Raw genomic sequence first — 17763 nt, forward strand, 5'->3', positions numbered from 1 at the left:
GTACAATAGATCTCTTGAGTTTATTTCTGTTATCTGAAATTTTGCATCTATTACCAATATTTCCCCAAAGTATAAAATATTAACCAGTTACTGTCTAGTTTTTCTCTTTCTCTCTCTCTCTCTCTTAAGAATTATTTGTTTATTTGGAAGGCGGAATCATGAAGAAAGAGTGGGAGAAAGGGAGATCTTCCACCTGCTGGTTCACTCCCCAAATGGCTGCAATGGCTGAGGCTGGGCCAGGCTGAAGCCAAGAGGCAGGAACTCCATCTGGGTCTCCCACATGGGTGCAGGGGCCCAAGCACTTGGGCCATCTTCTGCTGCCTTCCCAGATGCATTAGCAGGGAGCTGGATTAGAAGCAGAGCAGCTAGGACTCAATCCAGCACTCATATGAGATGCCGGGTTCTTAAGCGGTGACTTAATCCACTGTGTCAAAATTCCAGCCCTGTTGTGTAGCTTTTCAACATACAGCATCATTTTGAACGCTTTCTGTACCTTTGATCTTTTCTTTTTTGTTAAAGATTTATTTATTTATTTGAAAGGCAGAGTTACAGAGTGGCAGACACACATACACACACACACAGAGGGAGAGAGAGAGAGAGAGAAGAGCTATTCCATCTGCTGGTTCACTCCCCAAATGAACACAATGGCTGGAGCTGCAGCAATCCAAAGCCAGGAGCCAGGAGCCTCTTCCAGGTCTCCCACACGGGTGCAGGGGCCCAAGGACTTGGGCCATCTTCTACTGCTTTCCCAGGCCACAGCAGAGCTGGATCGGAAGTGGAGCAGCTGAGACTGGAGCTGGTGCCCATGTGGGATGCCGGCGCTGCAGGCAGCAGCTTTACCCACTATGCCACAGTGCCAGCCCCTCTGTAGTCTTTTCAAACAAGAAAATCAGTAATTAGAACGAGAAGAAAATAAATTTGAGTGAAAGAAAGTAAGATGTTTGCAAAGCAATGTTTTTTTTCTTTTTCTTAAAGCAAACAGATCTTTTAAAGGTTATTTTTCTGTGTAACTTAAACTATCAGCTAAAAAATATGGAAGTTGCAGCAGACAGTTCTAAAATATTCTACTTATCTAGTATGATTATTTTGAAATATTCTTCTTAAACTCTTTTTTAAAAGATTTATTTATTATTTTTATGTACATGAAAGGCAGATTTACTGAGAGAGGAGAGACAAAGAGAGAGAGAGAGAGAGAGAGAGAGAGAGAGAGAGAGAGGTCTTCCATCTGCTGATTCACTCCCAAAATGGCCACAACAGCTGGGGCTGGGCAAGACCAAAACTGGGATTCCAGAGCTTCTTCCTGAACTGCCAGGTGGATTCAGGGCCCAAGGACTTGGACCACCCTCCACTGCTTTCCCAGGCGCATTAGCAAGGAAACGGATTGGAAGCGGAGCAGCCGGGCCTTGAACTGGCACCCATACAGGGTGCCAGCTTTGCAAGCGGAGTCTTAACCAGCTATGCTACGATGCCAGCCCCTGTTCTTCAGGCTTTCCAAGAAGCGAACTGCACGACAGTGCCATGGCTTTGCTCTTCGTCACTTCAGACTCCGCACACGTGAATTAATAAATAAACACTCCTATCTCAATGGGTGCACAAGGGGTAGGTTTTGAACCTCGGCTGGTCCATAACATTCGGACTATTTACACATTGAGCCAGTCACGTGCAAATGATGTTCTGTGAGAGAGAAGATTCAGTCATTCATAAATCTCTCCCTTTTTCCACTGCCACTGCCCAGGCACTATATGTTCAATTTGGCGTTCATTTGCGGTTGACATGGACTAACATGGCATTTCCACTGGACAGAAAGTAAGAGATCTTTGGCACAAAACACTGCTCTGATAGGCAAACACAAGTCACTTAGATTGAAATGTCGTCTGTCTCGGTTGTCGAACCAACCGAGACTTGCTGGACGGCACTGGTCTGTCTTCACGTCTGCATGCCAGGCCCTGTGCCTTTCTCCCCGGTCAGGCGGACGCTTTGAACCCCTCCGCGCCCGTATTCTCGTGGATGGTGGCCTTGGCTTCTTCGAAATGCAAAATCTGGCTTTTGTACTTTTCCTGCCAGTCCTCCACGATGTACTGGTGGTAGGGGTCGTTGGAGTGTTCCCGCCTCTTGGACTTCACCGTGCTCACCAGGATGGCCACGATGATGAAGGAGAACATGCCAATCATCACCATGAGGTAGAGGATGACGTAGTAGAAGTTCTCGGCGTCCACCTCGGCCTGCAGCGCCTCTTCCTCGGCCGTCGTGTTCCTGCGCCAGTTGTCCATGTAGGTGACAAAAATCCTTTTGAAGACATTTTCCAGTGTCTCTGTCCAGTTGGATAGAGCAGACATGTTTCCCTCCTTCTGTAATATAAATTATGATGTCCGTGAACAAAGCTCCGTCATTACAAGGGAGGGCTGGGGGAAGGGTAGCAGTACATTCCTTCTTAACCTGCCTAGTGATTGAGTAAATGCATATTTTGTAAGTCTTTGAGTTGAGCACACACATTTCATTCATTTCTTGCATGCATAATTATTTTATAATAAAATTTTGATGGCAGACATAAAATTATACTTGTATTATATGTGCATTTTATGTACATATATGTGGGCTTCTAAAAGTTCAAAGAACATGCATATTATGGGAAAGCTATGCATAGATTTCAAAAATTTTGCATCAAAGTAGACATCTTTTTGTTAAAAAAGATTTCTTTATTTATGTGAAAGGCGGAGTTGCAGAGGCAGAGAGAGAGAGAGAGAGAGAGGTCTTCCAACAGCTGGTTCTCTTCCCAAATGGCCGAAACAGCCAGAGCTGGGCTGATCTGAAGCCAAGAGCCAGGAGCTTCTTCCAGGTCTCCCATGTAGATGCAGGGGCCCAAGGTCTTGGGCCATCTTCTACTGCTTTCCCAGCCCATAGCAGGGAGCTGGATCAGAAACAGAGCAGCCGGACTTGAACCAGCACCCTTATGGGATGCTGGTACTGCAGGCAGCGGCTTTACTCACTATGCCACAGCGCTGGCCCCTAAACTTATCTTTTAATTCCATTTCCCACAAACTTATTGAAGTACCCTCATATGTTTGATATGTACATATATATAAATAAATATTTACATATTTAAGAAAATGAGAAAGACTGGAAGTAAATAGATCAAAGTGCTAATGGTAGGTAGTGTACTTAAAAGTATATCTTTTCTTCTGGGGCCAGAGCTGTGGTATAGAGGTAAAGCCACTGCCTATGACACCAGTATTCCATGTGGGCGACGGTTCGAGTCCCGGCTGCTCCACTTACAATCCAGCTCTCTGCTAATGCACCTGGGAAAGCAGTGGAGGGTGGCACAAGTGCTTCGGCCCCTGCACCCATGTGGGAAACCTGGAAGAAACTCCTGGCTCCTGACCAGCCCAGTCCAGGACATTGCAGTCACCTGGGGAGTGCACCAGCAAATGGAAGATCTCTCTCTTTCTCTCTGTCACTTCCTCTCTCTCTGTAGCTCTGACTTTCAAAAAATAAAAAAAAAAAAATTAAAGTCAGAAAGCAACTTCCATTTTGGACAAGGTTTTTTCCTCCTCTAAGAATAACAAGTAATTACGCATAAATTATATGCCAAAAACAAGGCATCTTAAACAGTACATGGTAGTAGGAGTAAGCAGACTATTTTAATAATAGTATTATCTGTTTGTACAACAAGGAAAAAAGCCCTCAGATCATGTTTCATTTTTAAAGAACAACAGGACTTTTTTCATAATTATTACCATGTATTTGAAGGTTAAATACTGGAAGTTGATATTTTGATATAACATGGTGTGAAAATTATCCATCTCTCTCTCAAACGTTGATTTATTTTAAATCCATCTCTGGAAGTTGTTCATCATCCCAGACTAAAATTCTGCACCCATTAAACACTAACTCCCTCACTGAGAATTCCTGTAACCAGTACACTTTGCTTGCTCTGCTGTTTTAAGATCTATTTTTCTAAAGGCCCTGAGATCGTTCCCTCCCTCTCATTGCCACACACAGCTTAGGAGTTGGAAAGAAACTCAACAGAGAAGTTTGCACTGGATGCACGTTGCCCAATCACACGCCCATCTGCCTCTTCTCCCTTGCAATAGCGCAGGTCACAGCAGAAGAGAGCAGAGGAGTCAGCTTTCAGCCCTCAAGACCTCCCCCTGGCTCTTCCACCCCCGAAAAAGACAAGGTCTCTTCGTGGCTGAGTCCACACTTCCGCCAAGTGTCGCGTGGCAGCCCATCCCCACGCGCGCCCCCGCCCTCTGTACTGTCAGGGTTCATCTTGGAAACGCGACGGGGCAGGAGTTCTACCCCACGAGCCTTTCACCCTGTGTTTCTGCCAACCCCACCCCACCCCACCCACAGCTTTGGGGGAAGAAATGTCCAAGGGCTGGGCGTAGGGAAGCTTTGTGCGAGGATCCTTAGAGGAGAAAGCCTGGGGCAGAAGGGCGGCGGCTCGCGGGCTCTGAAGGAACCCCACGTGTGTCCTGGGCCACGTGAGGCCCTCCCTCGTACGTGGGGTCCCTTTGCAGGAGCAACATGACAAGCAGCTGAGGGGTTTGAGCTCCTCTGTCCTGCCCCGCTTCCCCACTCCCAGCTGAGCAGCCCTAATCTGAAAATCCAAAATCCGAAATGCTCTCAAATCTGACTTTTTGCATCCTGCTCTGACGCCACGGGTAGGAAATTCCACACCTGACCTCATGTGACAGGTTGTGGGTCACGGTCAAAATGCAGTTGAAACTGGCAGGCTGTGTAAAGTGTCCATGAAACATGAATGAATCTTATGGCTAGACCTGGGTCCCATCCCCACGATCAATGTCTCATATAGACATGAGCCTATTCCGAATTTTTTTTTTTTTCACAGGCAGAGTGGACAGTGAGAGAGAGAGAGACAGAGAGAAAGGTCTTCCTTTGCCGTTGGTTCACCCTCCAATGGCCGCTGCGGCCGGCGCGCTGAGGCCGGTGGACCGCGCTGATCTGAAGCCAGGAGTCAGGTGCTTTTCCTGGTCTCCCATGGGGTGCAGGGCCCAAGCACTTGGGCCATCCTCCACTGCACTCCCTGGCCACAGCAGAGAGCTGGCCTGGCTATTCCGAAATTTGAAGAGATCCCAAGTGCCAAACACTTCTGGACCCCAGCACTGTAAGTAAGCAATGCTCAACCTGTGTGGCCCTGACGCGTGGTCCCGCCGTGGGCTGTGAGTTCCACCAGTGACTCCTGCCAGTGAAAGAAGCAGAAGTCCCAGTATTCTACAGGGGGGGGTGGCGAGAAGGGCCGCGCCCTCCCAGTGCCCTTCTGTAAATGTTTTCGCCAAAGTCACTCATTAGCTTCGCACCACGTGAAACACCCAGGCAAGTACTTGAGTTGTCTGAGGGACCAGGGCGTGGCAGAGGGAGGTTTGGATGTGGACTTGGGCCACCTGGAACCTGGCTGCCTCAAGCGGAACCCCCAGATTGCAGAGCTAGGCTAGGAATGGGTCACTTGAAGTAGTTGTGGAGGGGGCAGCTGGCGTGGATGGGAAGAGGAAGGACCAGTGCGGGGATCGGGGTTTTCCATGTGATTTTTTCCTGCCTTGTCCTGTGTTGAACACCATGAGAGGCCATTGTTTTGGCTAAAAATCAAAATGGAGTCACTCGTGCTAAGGTTCTATCTATGTCACCAAATCAAAACTACTTGCTCATCTGACCTTCCTGAGAAGTCAAGAGAGAGAGATGTAATAATTGATCCTCCCTCCCCCAACAGGTTTCAACTAGCGTAAGGAAGTTCCCTTTGTTTTAACTCCACGGTCACCAATAAGCTGTTTTCCCACCTTCCAAGCCAAGTAACTTTGCCATGACCACTCCACTTTCCCTGGTTGGGGCTTTCTTCGGCTCTTCTGCGTCTCGTCTATAACACTGACTTTCTGCTGAGCCCGTTGGAACACTCACTGTGTCTTACAGAATGAAATGTGCCTGATTCTAGAATTGGAAGTAAAGCCAATTAAGATCTTGGAACCGGATTGCGATGATTTGTCCTTCAACATCGCAGAAGAAAGAAACACCATGTGTGCTTTCTGTTTCTCCTGTAGTTAGGAGCCCAGGGGTTGCCTGATCTCCCCCCCGCCCCCCAGTCTGCTCCTCCTGCAAACTGCCATACTGGTTTTATCTCTTTTTTAAATTACCTCTTTACTGCTCACAACTACTCCATGAAACTGGTATTTCTTATCCTGATTGTACAAAGGAAGGCACAGAGAGATGACGTCACTGGAAGCACCCGGCTGAGGGTCAGAGCCCTGGATTACAGGAAGTGTTCTATCCGTGTTGAACCCACACAGCATTGGCACAAAGCGGATCTCACTAACTGTTTGCAGAAGAACGAATGATCGAATGAATGATTTTCTTTCTCTGTGGAATTCTCTGGAAACTACCAGAGCAGTGAGTCTTAACATATTTACAGGTGGGTGAATGCTGTAGATCTTCAGAAAAATTAAACTGTTTGGTTTTAATTTCCCCAGAAATGCACACATAGGCACATTGGAAACTCTCTGTTTGGTTTCAGGGGACCCCCGGGCCCCCTTTAGCTGCTCTAAGGATTTCTGTGACGAAATCTTTGAGAGGAGTGACCCAGGGCTGAATTCCACTGGGGTCATCTGGGTTCCTTGCAGGTGCGGGCGGGCAGCCCCCACCGCCCTTGAGAGCTAGCGGCCATCGGTGCTGATTGTTTATTCAGCTCTTTGATCAGCACTGAGGCCCAGTGTTAAGCAGATCAGAAGGTGCGTTTGATAAGACCTAATCACGCAGCCTGTGGGGATTAAATAGCTAAAGTGCTGACCCCTGGCCAGGCTGAAAAAGTCGAGTCGGGGGGAGAAGGTGGCGGGGGTGGTGGGGGTCACATTTTTACTGCTGAGGCGTGGCTAGAGAGGAGATATTCAAGTCATTGTCTATGTCACGACCGACTGCAGGAAAAACACTGAGTCCCAGCGTCTGAAAGCAATCTCACTGAGGGACTTCATAGTAGGACATGCAAACTGTGAGTTGATTTTAATGGTTGATTCTCACAACGACATTTAATTCATAATCACCTGGTATATTTCGTATATAGACTTATCTCTGCCGTAGAGCACCGTGAGGCATTTACTTTACTAATGCCAAGACAACTATTACTTATGGTCTTTTGAAGCCTATGCACTAACTACTTATGTAAGTTAAGAAAGGTCAGATATTGGCAATTTCTTAGGATTTAGCCCAACAGGATCTACATCTCCAATAAATGGTTCTTGCTGAGTAATAGAACAGGGTGGTCCCCTAGAGATGGAGAAGACTGGTTTACTCCTTGGACGGTGGAACAGCTACAGCCCAGAGAGCTTAGATCATCTGTCCAAGGTCACCTGGCACTCAGGTTGGCCACCACGCCTGGATTCGAACCCAAGTCACCCAGGCCAGTGGTCAGCGCACCCTCCATCCCAGCCAAGGTCCGCTTTGCAACATCAGTCAGTGTGTCCTGTCTCCAGGCTACAGGCTGAGCCCCTGAGTCCAGTGGTCCCTGGTACAAATGTGTGGTTTGTGGCACGGGCAACCTGGACGCACAAGGCAAGTACCAGCCATTTCACCCCAAAGGCCACAGTTCTCATTTCTGAAAGATAATAAGTTACAGGCATCGCCTGGACCCTCCAAAGGCAGCAGACCTACTTGTTCATATCAACAACAGAGAAGACATGATTATGTCTTCATCACAAAGCCCCGCAAAAAAAATAAACTTCACATTTTTCATCCAAAAGAAATCCCTGGAAAGATAAGTAAGGAAATCACAAGGAAATAAGCAAGGAAGGAAAGGAAGGAAGAAGGGAGGGAGGGAGGAAAGGGGGAGGGAGGACAAGCCAGGCCACATGCTAGGAAAGCCATTGCTTTGAGTTTCCTGGAAAAGCAAGACCGACGATTTTGTGGCATAACTCCACAAGAAATAAAGACTGTGTAGTAAAAGTTACCCACCTGTGCAGTGTGTGAGCGGCAGGAAATGGCTTCACAGAGCCCGGCTGGCCTGAACCTGCCTGTTGGTGTTAGCGAGCCCTACAGGCTCGCACCTAATTCTCCGCCCGCTGAGTACCTGCAGCTTGGAGCCAGCTAAGTCCTCGCCAACTGTGCTGCAACCCGAGGCTTTTGTGGACCCGAATGTTTAATCTAATCTTCTGTGGAAAGTTAAATACTGACTGCCGGTGGGTGTTAACCTTGGTGCCTCATGGGATGTGCCCTCGGGGAGTCTGGCCGTGGGCAGAGGAGCCCAGGTGCCCGCTTTGCGCTCTGCGATGCTAGCTCCAGCCCGGGTAACAGCTGGGCACAGGGGGCGTCTCTCTCCAGCAAGGAAGCTGTGCACCACTGCTGGCCAAATGTATGCAGAACGGTGGGTCCTGGGAGAGGAGTAAACATAGCCATCTCCTGATGGCTGGTGATGGGGGGGGGGGGCAGTATGATTGCAGTCAACTGCCCCGTGCTAGACCTCTGCGTGAGGAAGTTCTGATTAAATGCACCTCTGTAGGTCAATTTCTAAAGGACTCTATTATGGCACTGTTGTTTGGTGGAATAGCAGCCGGCCACAGAGATGCTAGGCAGAGGACATGGTAGCACGTCCAGCAAACAACCACAAAGAGCTAAAGAAACTCCACTTATCAAAATGCCCTTTTCTAACAGGGAAGGGGTCCTTGAGATGGGGTGCAGTGGGGCTTCCTTAGAGCTGCCACTCATGAGTACGTACAGCACTCTGGACTCCAGGTGTTTATTGTGTTCCTCTCATGTAATCATTTTGGCCACAACCCAACGTGGAAGGTTCTGTGAATTTGCAATCAAGGAGTCCAGGTCGAGAGAGGTCAAAACATCAGGACGACACAGAGGTGTAGCCAGGATTTGAATCCAACCCAAATGGTGGCCCTTCACCCCAAATCGCTTGAAGGTTATGATACGGTTGGTCACTACTAGTATTCTACGTGTGTAAGGGAAGGTCAACTTGGCTTTGCAGTAGGTCTTCTCACTTAATGGTAGTCTGAGCCACTCGTGTGCCCCCACAGGCACACTGTGGGGCACAAGGAAGATGCCCAGGATCTAACATTCACTGTACAGGACAGGTGTTTGACAGAAGATACTGCTCACGATGCCGGCATCCCAAGTCAGAGTGCTTGGGTTTCAGTCCTGGCTCGACTTTCAGTTCCAGCTTCCTCCTAGTGTGCAATCCCAGAGTGCACTCGGGTGACAGCCCAGCACCTGAGTCCCGGCCATGCATGTGGAGACCTGGATTGAGTTCCCGGCTCCTGGCTTTGGTCTGGCCTTGCCCCTGCCGTTGCAGTCATTTGGAGAGTGAACCAACGACTGGAAACTCTGTGTGTGTGTGTCTGTCTGTCTCTTTTCTCTGTCTTTCAAATAGTCAATAAATTCATTAAACTTTTAAAAAGAAAATAACCTACAAGTTACTGTAAGTGAACGCATTACGGGTGAACACAAAGATCTCTATGGTATCAGCTTCTCATGACAAATGAGAAGTCCACCTGGTGACTGTGCCACCTGGTGGTGGAAACAGGGAATAGCGGCCAGTCTTCCTTACCCTCGGAGCAGCTCGGGCTGGTGAACTTCACTCTTGAATTCTATTGCTAAGATAAGGGGGATGAGAGCAGTGTGCAAATCTACATTTTGGTAATTAAAGGCATCGCGGCTCACTAGGCTAATCCTCCGCCTTGCGGCGCCGGCACAGCGGGTTCTAGTCCCGGTCGGGGCGCCGGATTCTGTCCCGGTTGCCCCTCTTCCAGTCCAGCTCTCTGCTGTGGCCAGGGAGTGCAGTGGAGGATGGCCCAAGTGCTTGGGCCCTGCACCCGCATGGGAGACCAGGAGGAAGCACCTGGCTCCTGCCTTCAGATCAGCGCAGTATGATGGCTGCAGCGCGCTGGCCACAGCGGCCATTGGAGGGTGAACCAATGGCAAAGGAAGACCCACTAAGTTAGGCTAAAGTTAAGTGATATCACTGACATACAAAGCACTTAGAACAGAACCTGCCATGTGGCAGAATAATAAGTGACTGTTCTTAGCGCTTAGCTTTTTTTTTCTTTTTACGAGAAATAAGCTAAGACACACCAGTGAAGAATAGACAGGACCAGACCTCCCCAGGGAAGGAATGTCCCAGCATGGAGCGGAGAGTGGCTCCTTAGTGTTTGTCTGTGCCTGGTTCTCCCCACAGCTCACTGCTCCATTCACAAAACTGAGATGGAACCCTGGAAGGAATGCGAGAGGAGCAGAGCTGGAGCCTGCGCCAAGGGTGGGCTGCAGGTGGAGGCAGGACCTGGAGGAGGTGGTGCTGTTCCATGCTTCTCCCCGATGGCTGGACGCCTGCAGCGGCTCTCAGGAGATCAGCAGCGTCCCGTCAGGAGAGCCCAGTGGTCTCTGCGCAGAAAACCAGGTACGTGAAAGCAAACGCGCTCTCTGAAAATCAGCTTGCAGCCTCCACCTTTGCCGAACTGCTTTGCCTACACAAGGCACGTGTTTTTTGTTTTGTTTTTGTTTGTTTTTGTTTTTGTTTGTTTTTGTTTTTGTTTTTTTTTTTTTTTTGACAGGCAGAGTGGACAGTGAGAGAAAGAGACAGAGAGAAAGGTCTTCCTTTTGCTGTTGGTTCACCCTCCAATGGCCGCCGCGGCCAGCGCGCTGCGGCCGGCGCACCACACTGATCTGATGGCAGGAGCCAGGTGCTTCTCCTGGTCTCCCACGGGGTGCAGGGCCCAAGCACTTGGGCCATCCTCCACTGCACTCCCTGGCCACAGCAGAGAGCTGGACTGGAAGAGGGGCAACCGGGACAGAATCCGGCGCCCCGACAGGGACTAGAACCCGCTGTGCCGGCGCCGCAAGGCGGAGGATTAGCCTAGTGAGCCGCGATGCCTTTAATTACCAAAATGTAGATTTGCACACTGCTCTCATCCCCCTTACCTTAGCAATAGAATTCAAGAGTGAAGTTCACCAGCACGGCACATGTTTTTAAAACCCAGGGAGTTGGGGTTGACACTGTGGCATACTGCCAGTTCAAGTGCCAGTTCAAGTCAAGGCTGCTCTTCTTCCAATCCAGCTCTCTGCTATGGCCTGGGAAAGCAGTAGAAGATGACCCAAGTCCTTGGGCCCCTGCACCCTCAAGGGAGACCTGAAAGAATCTCCTGGCTCCTGGCTCCTGGCTCCTGGCTTCGGATCAGCTCAGCTCCCCTTATTGTGGCCATTTAGGGAGTGAGCCAGCAGATGGAAGACCTTTCTTTGTCTCTCTAACTCTACCTCTCAAATAAATAAAAATAAAATAAAATAAAAACACCAGGGAGTTGAGTCTGCTTTTGGATTTACAATGGAACATCTGGCAATAACTAAAACCAAAATTCCCTCTAAAGAGAACTGTCAGGGGACTTGTTCCTCATGGAACCCTGGTTCAAGCTGCCAGCCCCGGGCCCAGGGCACCACCGCGTGCAGACCGACAGGTGCTGGCTGGTCTCTAAACAGACCTGACTGCAACCCTCTGTAACAGGGACCGCAGCCAGGTGGGTGATCCTCTGGGAACCTTTCAAAGTGAGCGCCTGATCCTCCTGTGGCTCTATTCACGATCCCCACAGTGATGAACTATAATTGTATGGATTTACAATGTGCAACATGGAGTAAACTAAGCTAATTAGCCATTCACCACAAATAGTTGACATTTTTTTGTGATGAGTATATTTGAGATTTACTCTCCAAGAAATGAAAATGTACAGAGCTCATCATAGCTGTTTTCGCAGTACTCTGCCATAGATGTGTGTATGTGTATACATATATATATATTAAAGATTTACCCATTTTTTACTTGAGAGTCAGAGTTACACAGAGAGAGGAGAGGCAGAGAGAGAGAGAGAGAGACAGAGAGAGACAGAGAGAGAGAAAGAGGTCTTCCATCCGCTGGTTCACTCCCCAATTGGCCGCAATGGCCAGAACTGCACCAATCTGAAGCCAGGAGCCAGGAGCTTCTTCCAGATCTCCCACGTGGGTGCAGGGACCCAAGGACTTGGGCCATCCTCTACTGCTTTCTCAGGCCATGGTATAGAGCTGAATCGGAAGTGGAGCAGCTGGGACTCTAACTGGTGCCATATGGGATGCCAGCACTTCAGGCCAGGGCATTAACCCACTGCACCACAACACTGGCCCCGGGTGTGTATATTTTTTAAATCACTGGTTCCTCCCGCCTCCCTGGGGCTTTGTGTCCCGAGTAGCATCTCCTGTTCCCCCTCACTCCTCGGGAAACCACCAGTCTGCTCTCCGCTTCTGTGAGTTCTGTTCTGTTGACTTCCTGTTCTGCCAGGGGAGGGTGTTGCCTCACCGCCATGCCCCTTTCCCTCCAAGACTCCCAGCATCGTCACACCACAGACTAGGGTTAAATTCAGCATTAGAGTCTGCATTGCTATGATATGACTATTATTATTTGATGAACCAAATAAAATAATGAACTCTAATTTCCTCTCTCCTGGACAAGTTTATTTTTTTCTTTGAGTTAATAAATATTTACTTTTTAAAAGCATAACTTTAATTTATTATTTTACTTATTGGAAAAGCAGAGAGAAAGAGAGATCTCCCATCTGCTGGTTCACTCTCCAAATGCCCGCAGCTCAGGAGCCCACAACTCAGTCCAGGTCTCACACACGGGTGCCAGCACCCACATGCTTCAGCCATCACCTGCTGCCTCCAAGGGTGCACATTAGCAGGAAGCTAGAATCAGACGCAGAGCCAGGACTCAAACCCAAGCACTCTGATACGGGCTGTGGGCTCCCCACGTGGTATCTAAATCGCTGCCCCAAATGTCCACCAAATAAGTTTTTCACTTTTATTTGGCTGTCTTTGCATTTCTTCCTATAGCTCTCAGTGGCTGGGTAACATGCTTTCAATGGAGCTTTCTATGTAGTGCAACCTGCAGGTAACCCATCGGGGCCATCTTGTCCCTAGAGACATCCCAGAGGCACCTCCCGTCTGCTCCACCCTGGAGTCAGTGCCTCTATCCTGAGAATTTGGCACCCCTCATTCTCTTCCTCTGTCTTGAGGAGCAGGGCCCCCCGATATCCGCCACGGGGAAACCAGATGTTGAGCAGTCCTAGAAGAAGTTTTTCAGGATTGCCTGACAGGGCAAAGCTGCCCAGTAGAAGCCGTTTACAGCGCGGGTCCCTCAAGTCCGACATAATCCAAACACCGAGAATACAGTACAGCAGCACTGCCCATCACGTTCAGGGGGAGGCTGATGCATGATCCTGGAAACAAGGGCTCCAGAATCAAATGAACTCGAGTGACTTTGGTTCAACGAGATTAGAGATTTCACCAGGAGTTCCCGGAGTCCTTACATGATCCAAGCATTGCAAATCCCCAGGAGGAGTGCGTCCCAGGCGGCATTTCCCAAACGTATCTGCCAACGATGGGAGCTCTTTTTGGTTCCCAAAGCCTCTTTCCCAGCAGGTGTGCGGGGCCCCAGTGCTACCCAGACACAGCTCTGAACCAGCGATTCTGCACCATGGTGACGGTGTGAATTCTGAGAACCAGACGCTTGTTCGCCAACATAGCATCCATGCAATTCTCTACTCAGTTTCACTTCATTACATGCTTCCTATGTTTATCTTACAGAAGTATAACATAAAATAATCTTGGTGTGTTCATACAGTAAGGAAAAGAGGTGCAGATTGGTGCCTCCTCACACGTGGGACCAAATGGAAAGAAAAGAGACACAGAATAGAGGAAGACGAACTCACAGCCAGACCGAATTTATACGGAGGAAATAAACTCACAGAGGTCGACCAATGCCATCATGACCAAGAATGAACATGTGGCAGAGGCCTGGACCCCAGCAGGCTGGGCCCTCTTGTGTCTTAGGTGGGCTAGGGGTGGGGTGGGGGGGTAGTAGGCAGAGAGGAGCATCTCCATATCGTTCTTCAAGTTTGGCCCTCTGGCTTCCAAACCCGGGGAAGCATGAGGAATGGGGGGTGGGGAACAGGAACTGGTCTCTTGGAAGAAGGCAGGGGTGGGGCTGGCGCTGTGGTGTAGTGGGTAAGGCTGCCACCTGCAGTGCTGGCATCCCATAGGGGTGCCAGTTGGAGTCCTGGCTGCTCCCCTTCCGATCCAACTCTCTGCTATGGCCTGGGAAAGCAGTAGAAGATGGCCCACGTCCTTGGGCCCCTGCACCCATGTGGGAGACCCAGAGAAGCTCCTGGCTCCTGGCTTCGGATCATTGCACCTCCAGCTGTTAGGGTCATCTGGGGAGTGAACCAGCAGGTGGAAGACCTCTCTGTCTCCCTGCCTCTATTTCTCTGTAACTCTGCCTTTCAGATAAATATTAAATCTTGAAAAAGAAAGAAAGAAAGAAAGAAAGAAAGAAAGAAAGAAAGAAAGAAAGAAAGAAAGAAAGAAAGAAAGAAAGAGGGAAGGAAGGAAGGAAGGAAGGAAGGAAGGAAGGAAGGAGAGAGAGAGAGAGAGAGAGAGAGAGAGGGAAGGAGGGAGGGAGGGAAGAAGGAAAAGGAAAGAAAAAAGCAAAGCAAAGCAAAGCAAACAGGGGTAACAAGAACCTAAAATGGTTGAGGCTTTTGTCCTTGTTCCATCACGTGCAAAATGTAATGTTCCCTTAAAATGAGTTAGAGAAATAAAATTGTGCAAATAGTACAAGTAAACTTTCTTTGCCCAAAACTCAGTTTCAGAGACACCTCTGTCCTTTTGCTTGAACAGGCCATTCTGACACAGTGTCTAACTAACAGTTACACATGTGCAGCTAACAATGAAAGAAAATAACACCTGTCAATTGGAATGCAGCAAAATTAATTCTCTAAATTAAGTAAAGGTAGACGTAGAATGTTTTATCAAACCGATGGAGAACATGGTGGAAAAACGACTTTGAGGAAAATAAAAAAAAACACAACTATTTAGAAAAAGCTTGGCAGTTTCTTAAAAAGCAGCAGCCATTGGGGGATGAACCAACAGAAAAGGAAGACCTTTCTCTCTGTCTCTCTCTCCCTGTCCACTCTGCCTGTAAAAAAAAAAAAGTTACCATATGACCCCAACAATCCCACTTCTAGATATTTACCCAAAAGAAGTTTAAAAAAATTACGACCACGCAGGACTTAACATGAGTGTTCATAGCAGCTTTATTTGTAAGAGCTAAAAAGTAGGACTAACGGGCCGGCGCCGCGGCTCACTAGGCTAATCCTCTGCCTAGCGGCGCCGGCACACCAGGTTCTAGTCCCGGTCAGGGCGCCAGATTCTGTCCCGGTTGCCCCTCTTCCAGGCCAGCCCTCTGCTGTGGCCAGGGAGTGCAGTGGAGGATGGCCCAGGTGCTTGGGTCCTGCACCCCATAGGAGACCAGGAAAAGCACCTGGCTCCTGGCTCCTGCCATCGGATCAGCGCGGTGCGCCGGCCACAGCGCGCCGGCCGCGGCGGCCATTGGAGGGTGAACCAACGGCAAAGGAAGACCTTTCTCTCTGTCTCTCTCTCTCACTGTCCACTCTGCCTGTCAAAAAAAAAAAAAAAAAAAAAAAAGTAGGACTAACGAAAACATCCCTCAACAGATAACAGGGTGAACAAATTTGTGGTACATCTATTCAGTTAAATATTTCTCAACAACACAATAGAACAAGCTCAGAAACAAGAGTGGACATGTGGTGCATTGGGCCACCACTTGGGATGCCTGCGTCCTGTGGAGTCCTAGCTCCACTGCTGAGCCATATTCCTGCTAAGGTGCACCCTAGGAGGCAGCAGATAACCACTCGAGTACATAGGACCTTGCCCCCTGCAGAAGCAATGGGCCCACTTTGCAACGCAAAGCCAACATCCACCTCAACTTCGCTGTGTCTACTGCCTCGACATTATTCAACTCCAGCAAGGGCCATGGCAAGCACAGACAGGTGTCCTGGCCTTAATGGCAGGGCATGGTTCTGAATTTCTTTCTTTTTTTTTTTTTAAAGATTTATTTATTTTACTTGAAAGAGTTACACAGAGAGAGGAGAGGCAGAGACAGAGTGGTCTTCCATCCAATGTTTCACTCCCCAGTTGGCCACAATGGCCGGAACTGCACCGATCCAAAGCCAGGAGCCAGGAGCTTCTTCCGGGTCTCCCACATGGGTGCAGAGGCCCAAGCACGTGGGCCATCTTCCATTGCTATCCCAGGCCATAGCAGAGAGCGGGATCGGAAGTGGAGCAGCTGGGACTCGAACCAGTGCCCATAAGGAATGCCGGCGCTTCAGGCCGGGGTGTTAACCCGCTGTGCCACAGCGCCGGCCCCTGGTTCTGAATTTCTGTAGTGGACATTTTGTCTCTCCCTGTGATCTGAAGTGAAATTATACTTTACCTTTCTATGGCCGTCCCCTCCTGTCCACGGCCATGTGTCCTGAGATCCCCAGTGGACACCTAAAACTGGTGATAGCTGCAAACCCGATGTGTTTCACACAAAAGAAGCACTTTACAGCTTTTCTTCAGCTTTTAGCATCTCTGAATTGCCAACATCACTACTCTTGGGGAGATTAAGTGAAATTTTTGAGATTATTTGAAACCTAGGCACTGAGGTCCTCACCAGGATGCTTACTAAAGGAGTGTTGGGCGGGCAGCATGTATGGCACAGACACGCTGGAAAAAGGACTTCATGTTCCAAGTGGGACACAAAGTGGGATGGCCTGAGACCCCACGTGACTCAGAAAGGCGTGACTTAAAGCTTAAGGCTGTGGCCTGGTGGATTAGATACTTGGATCCCATATCAAAGTGTCTGTGCCTGACACCCGCCTTCAGCTCCTGGCTCTGGCTTCCTGCTAAGGCTGACCCCAGGAGGCACCCATGATGGCTCAAGTGACTGGGTCCCTGCCACCCATGTGGGAGGCTTGGCTTCAGCCTGACCCAGCCCCGGCTGTTGTGGGCATTTGGGGAGTGAACCAGCAGATGGCAGTATGCTCGCTCTCACGCTCTCACTCTATTTTTCTGGCTCTCTGCTTCTCAAATAAATAAGTTAAAATAAAATAAAAACTGGGAATTACTGATTTCTGAAATTTTCCTTAACTGCTCAACAGGAAACCATGGATAAAGGAGATCTACTGGATTAGACTTATTATATAAAGATGAATTTTTCAAAGAGGAAAAAAATCAAAACAGAAAGAATCTCAGGTGTGCAGGCCACAGGTACATAAGGTTCATAAGATTGAAACTGGATGGAAAGGTGAGGGGAGAGGCTAGGACCGGAGGGACAGCGGGGAGCTACGAGAAGGCAGCGGACTGTCGTATGAAAAAGTGGGTCAGCACAGACAGGGAGCAGAGGAAGGACACGGAAGCAAACTTTGCCAGCTTCCCAGTTTGGCCAAGAATCAGGCCTGTGATTTTTCTGATCTCCAGCAAAACCCTTTGCAGTTGAGTTTTTTGTTTGATTAAGAAAAAATTTGGTATACTGAAAATGTGCTAAAAGAGTATATTTTAAATGCTCTTACCACACCCCCATCTCTCTCTCTCTCTCTCTCTCTCTCTCTCTCTCTCTCTCTGCTGTTGGACAGAGCATCCCCTAGGCCTGGCTTCCCCAGATCAGCAGCAATGGGGTCATCTGGGAGTTGGCCAGACATGCAGGATTCTCATGCTTCTCCTCCTACCTATTGAATCCTACTCTAAATTTTAGTAGGACTCCCCAGGAGACTTGTGTGCATGCCGGAGCTTGAGACGCGCGTCTTCTAGAGCAGGTGTCCTCAGCTTGTGAGCCTTAGGTCAGGAACAGCAGCAGCTGCGTCACTTGGCAAGTTCTTGAGCTTCACCACGGACATACTGAAC

General features: G+C 49.0%; 1 protein-coding gene across 2 annotated transcripts; it reads right to left on the reverse strand.

Annotated features, from left to right (window-relative positions):
• Positions 1-1136: 1136 nt before the first annotated feature.
• KCNE2 (potassium voltage-gated channel subfamily E regulatory subunit 2) lies at positions 1137-8236 on the reverse strand. 2 transcript variants are annotated; one of them, XM_008274920.4, is made up of 2 exons: positions 7954-8236; positions 1137-2348 (listed from the first exon to the last, which is right to left on the reverse strand). In XM_008274920.4, exon 2 carries the CDS (start codon positions 2334-2336, stop codon positions 1965-1967), a length of 372 nt encoding a protein of 123 aa, XP_008273142.1. In that variant the 5' UTR covers positions 2337-2348; positions 7954-8236; the 3' UTR covers positions 1137-1964. The 2 variants fall into 2 exon arrangements, with proteins under 2 accessions (XP_008273142.1, NP_001185866.1); NM_001198937.2 differs by lacking the exon at positions 7954-8236 and having other exon boundaries at positions 1965-2336.
• Between the last annotated feature and the right edge of the window lie 9527 nt (positions 8237-17763).

The sequence above is a fragment of the Oryctolagus cuniculus genome, chromosome 4, assembly GCF_964237555.1.
Source record: "Oryctolagus cuniculus chromosome 4, mOryCun1.1, whole genome shotgun sequence".
Classification (NCBI taxonomy): domain Eukaryota; kingdom Metazoa; phylum Chordata; class Mammalia; order Lagomorpha; family Leporidae; genus Oryctolagus; species Oryctolagus cuniculus.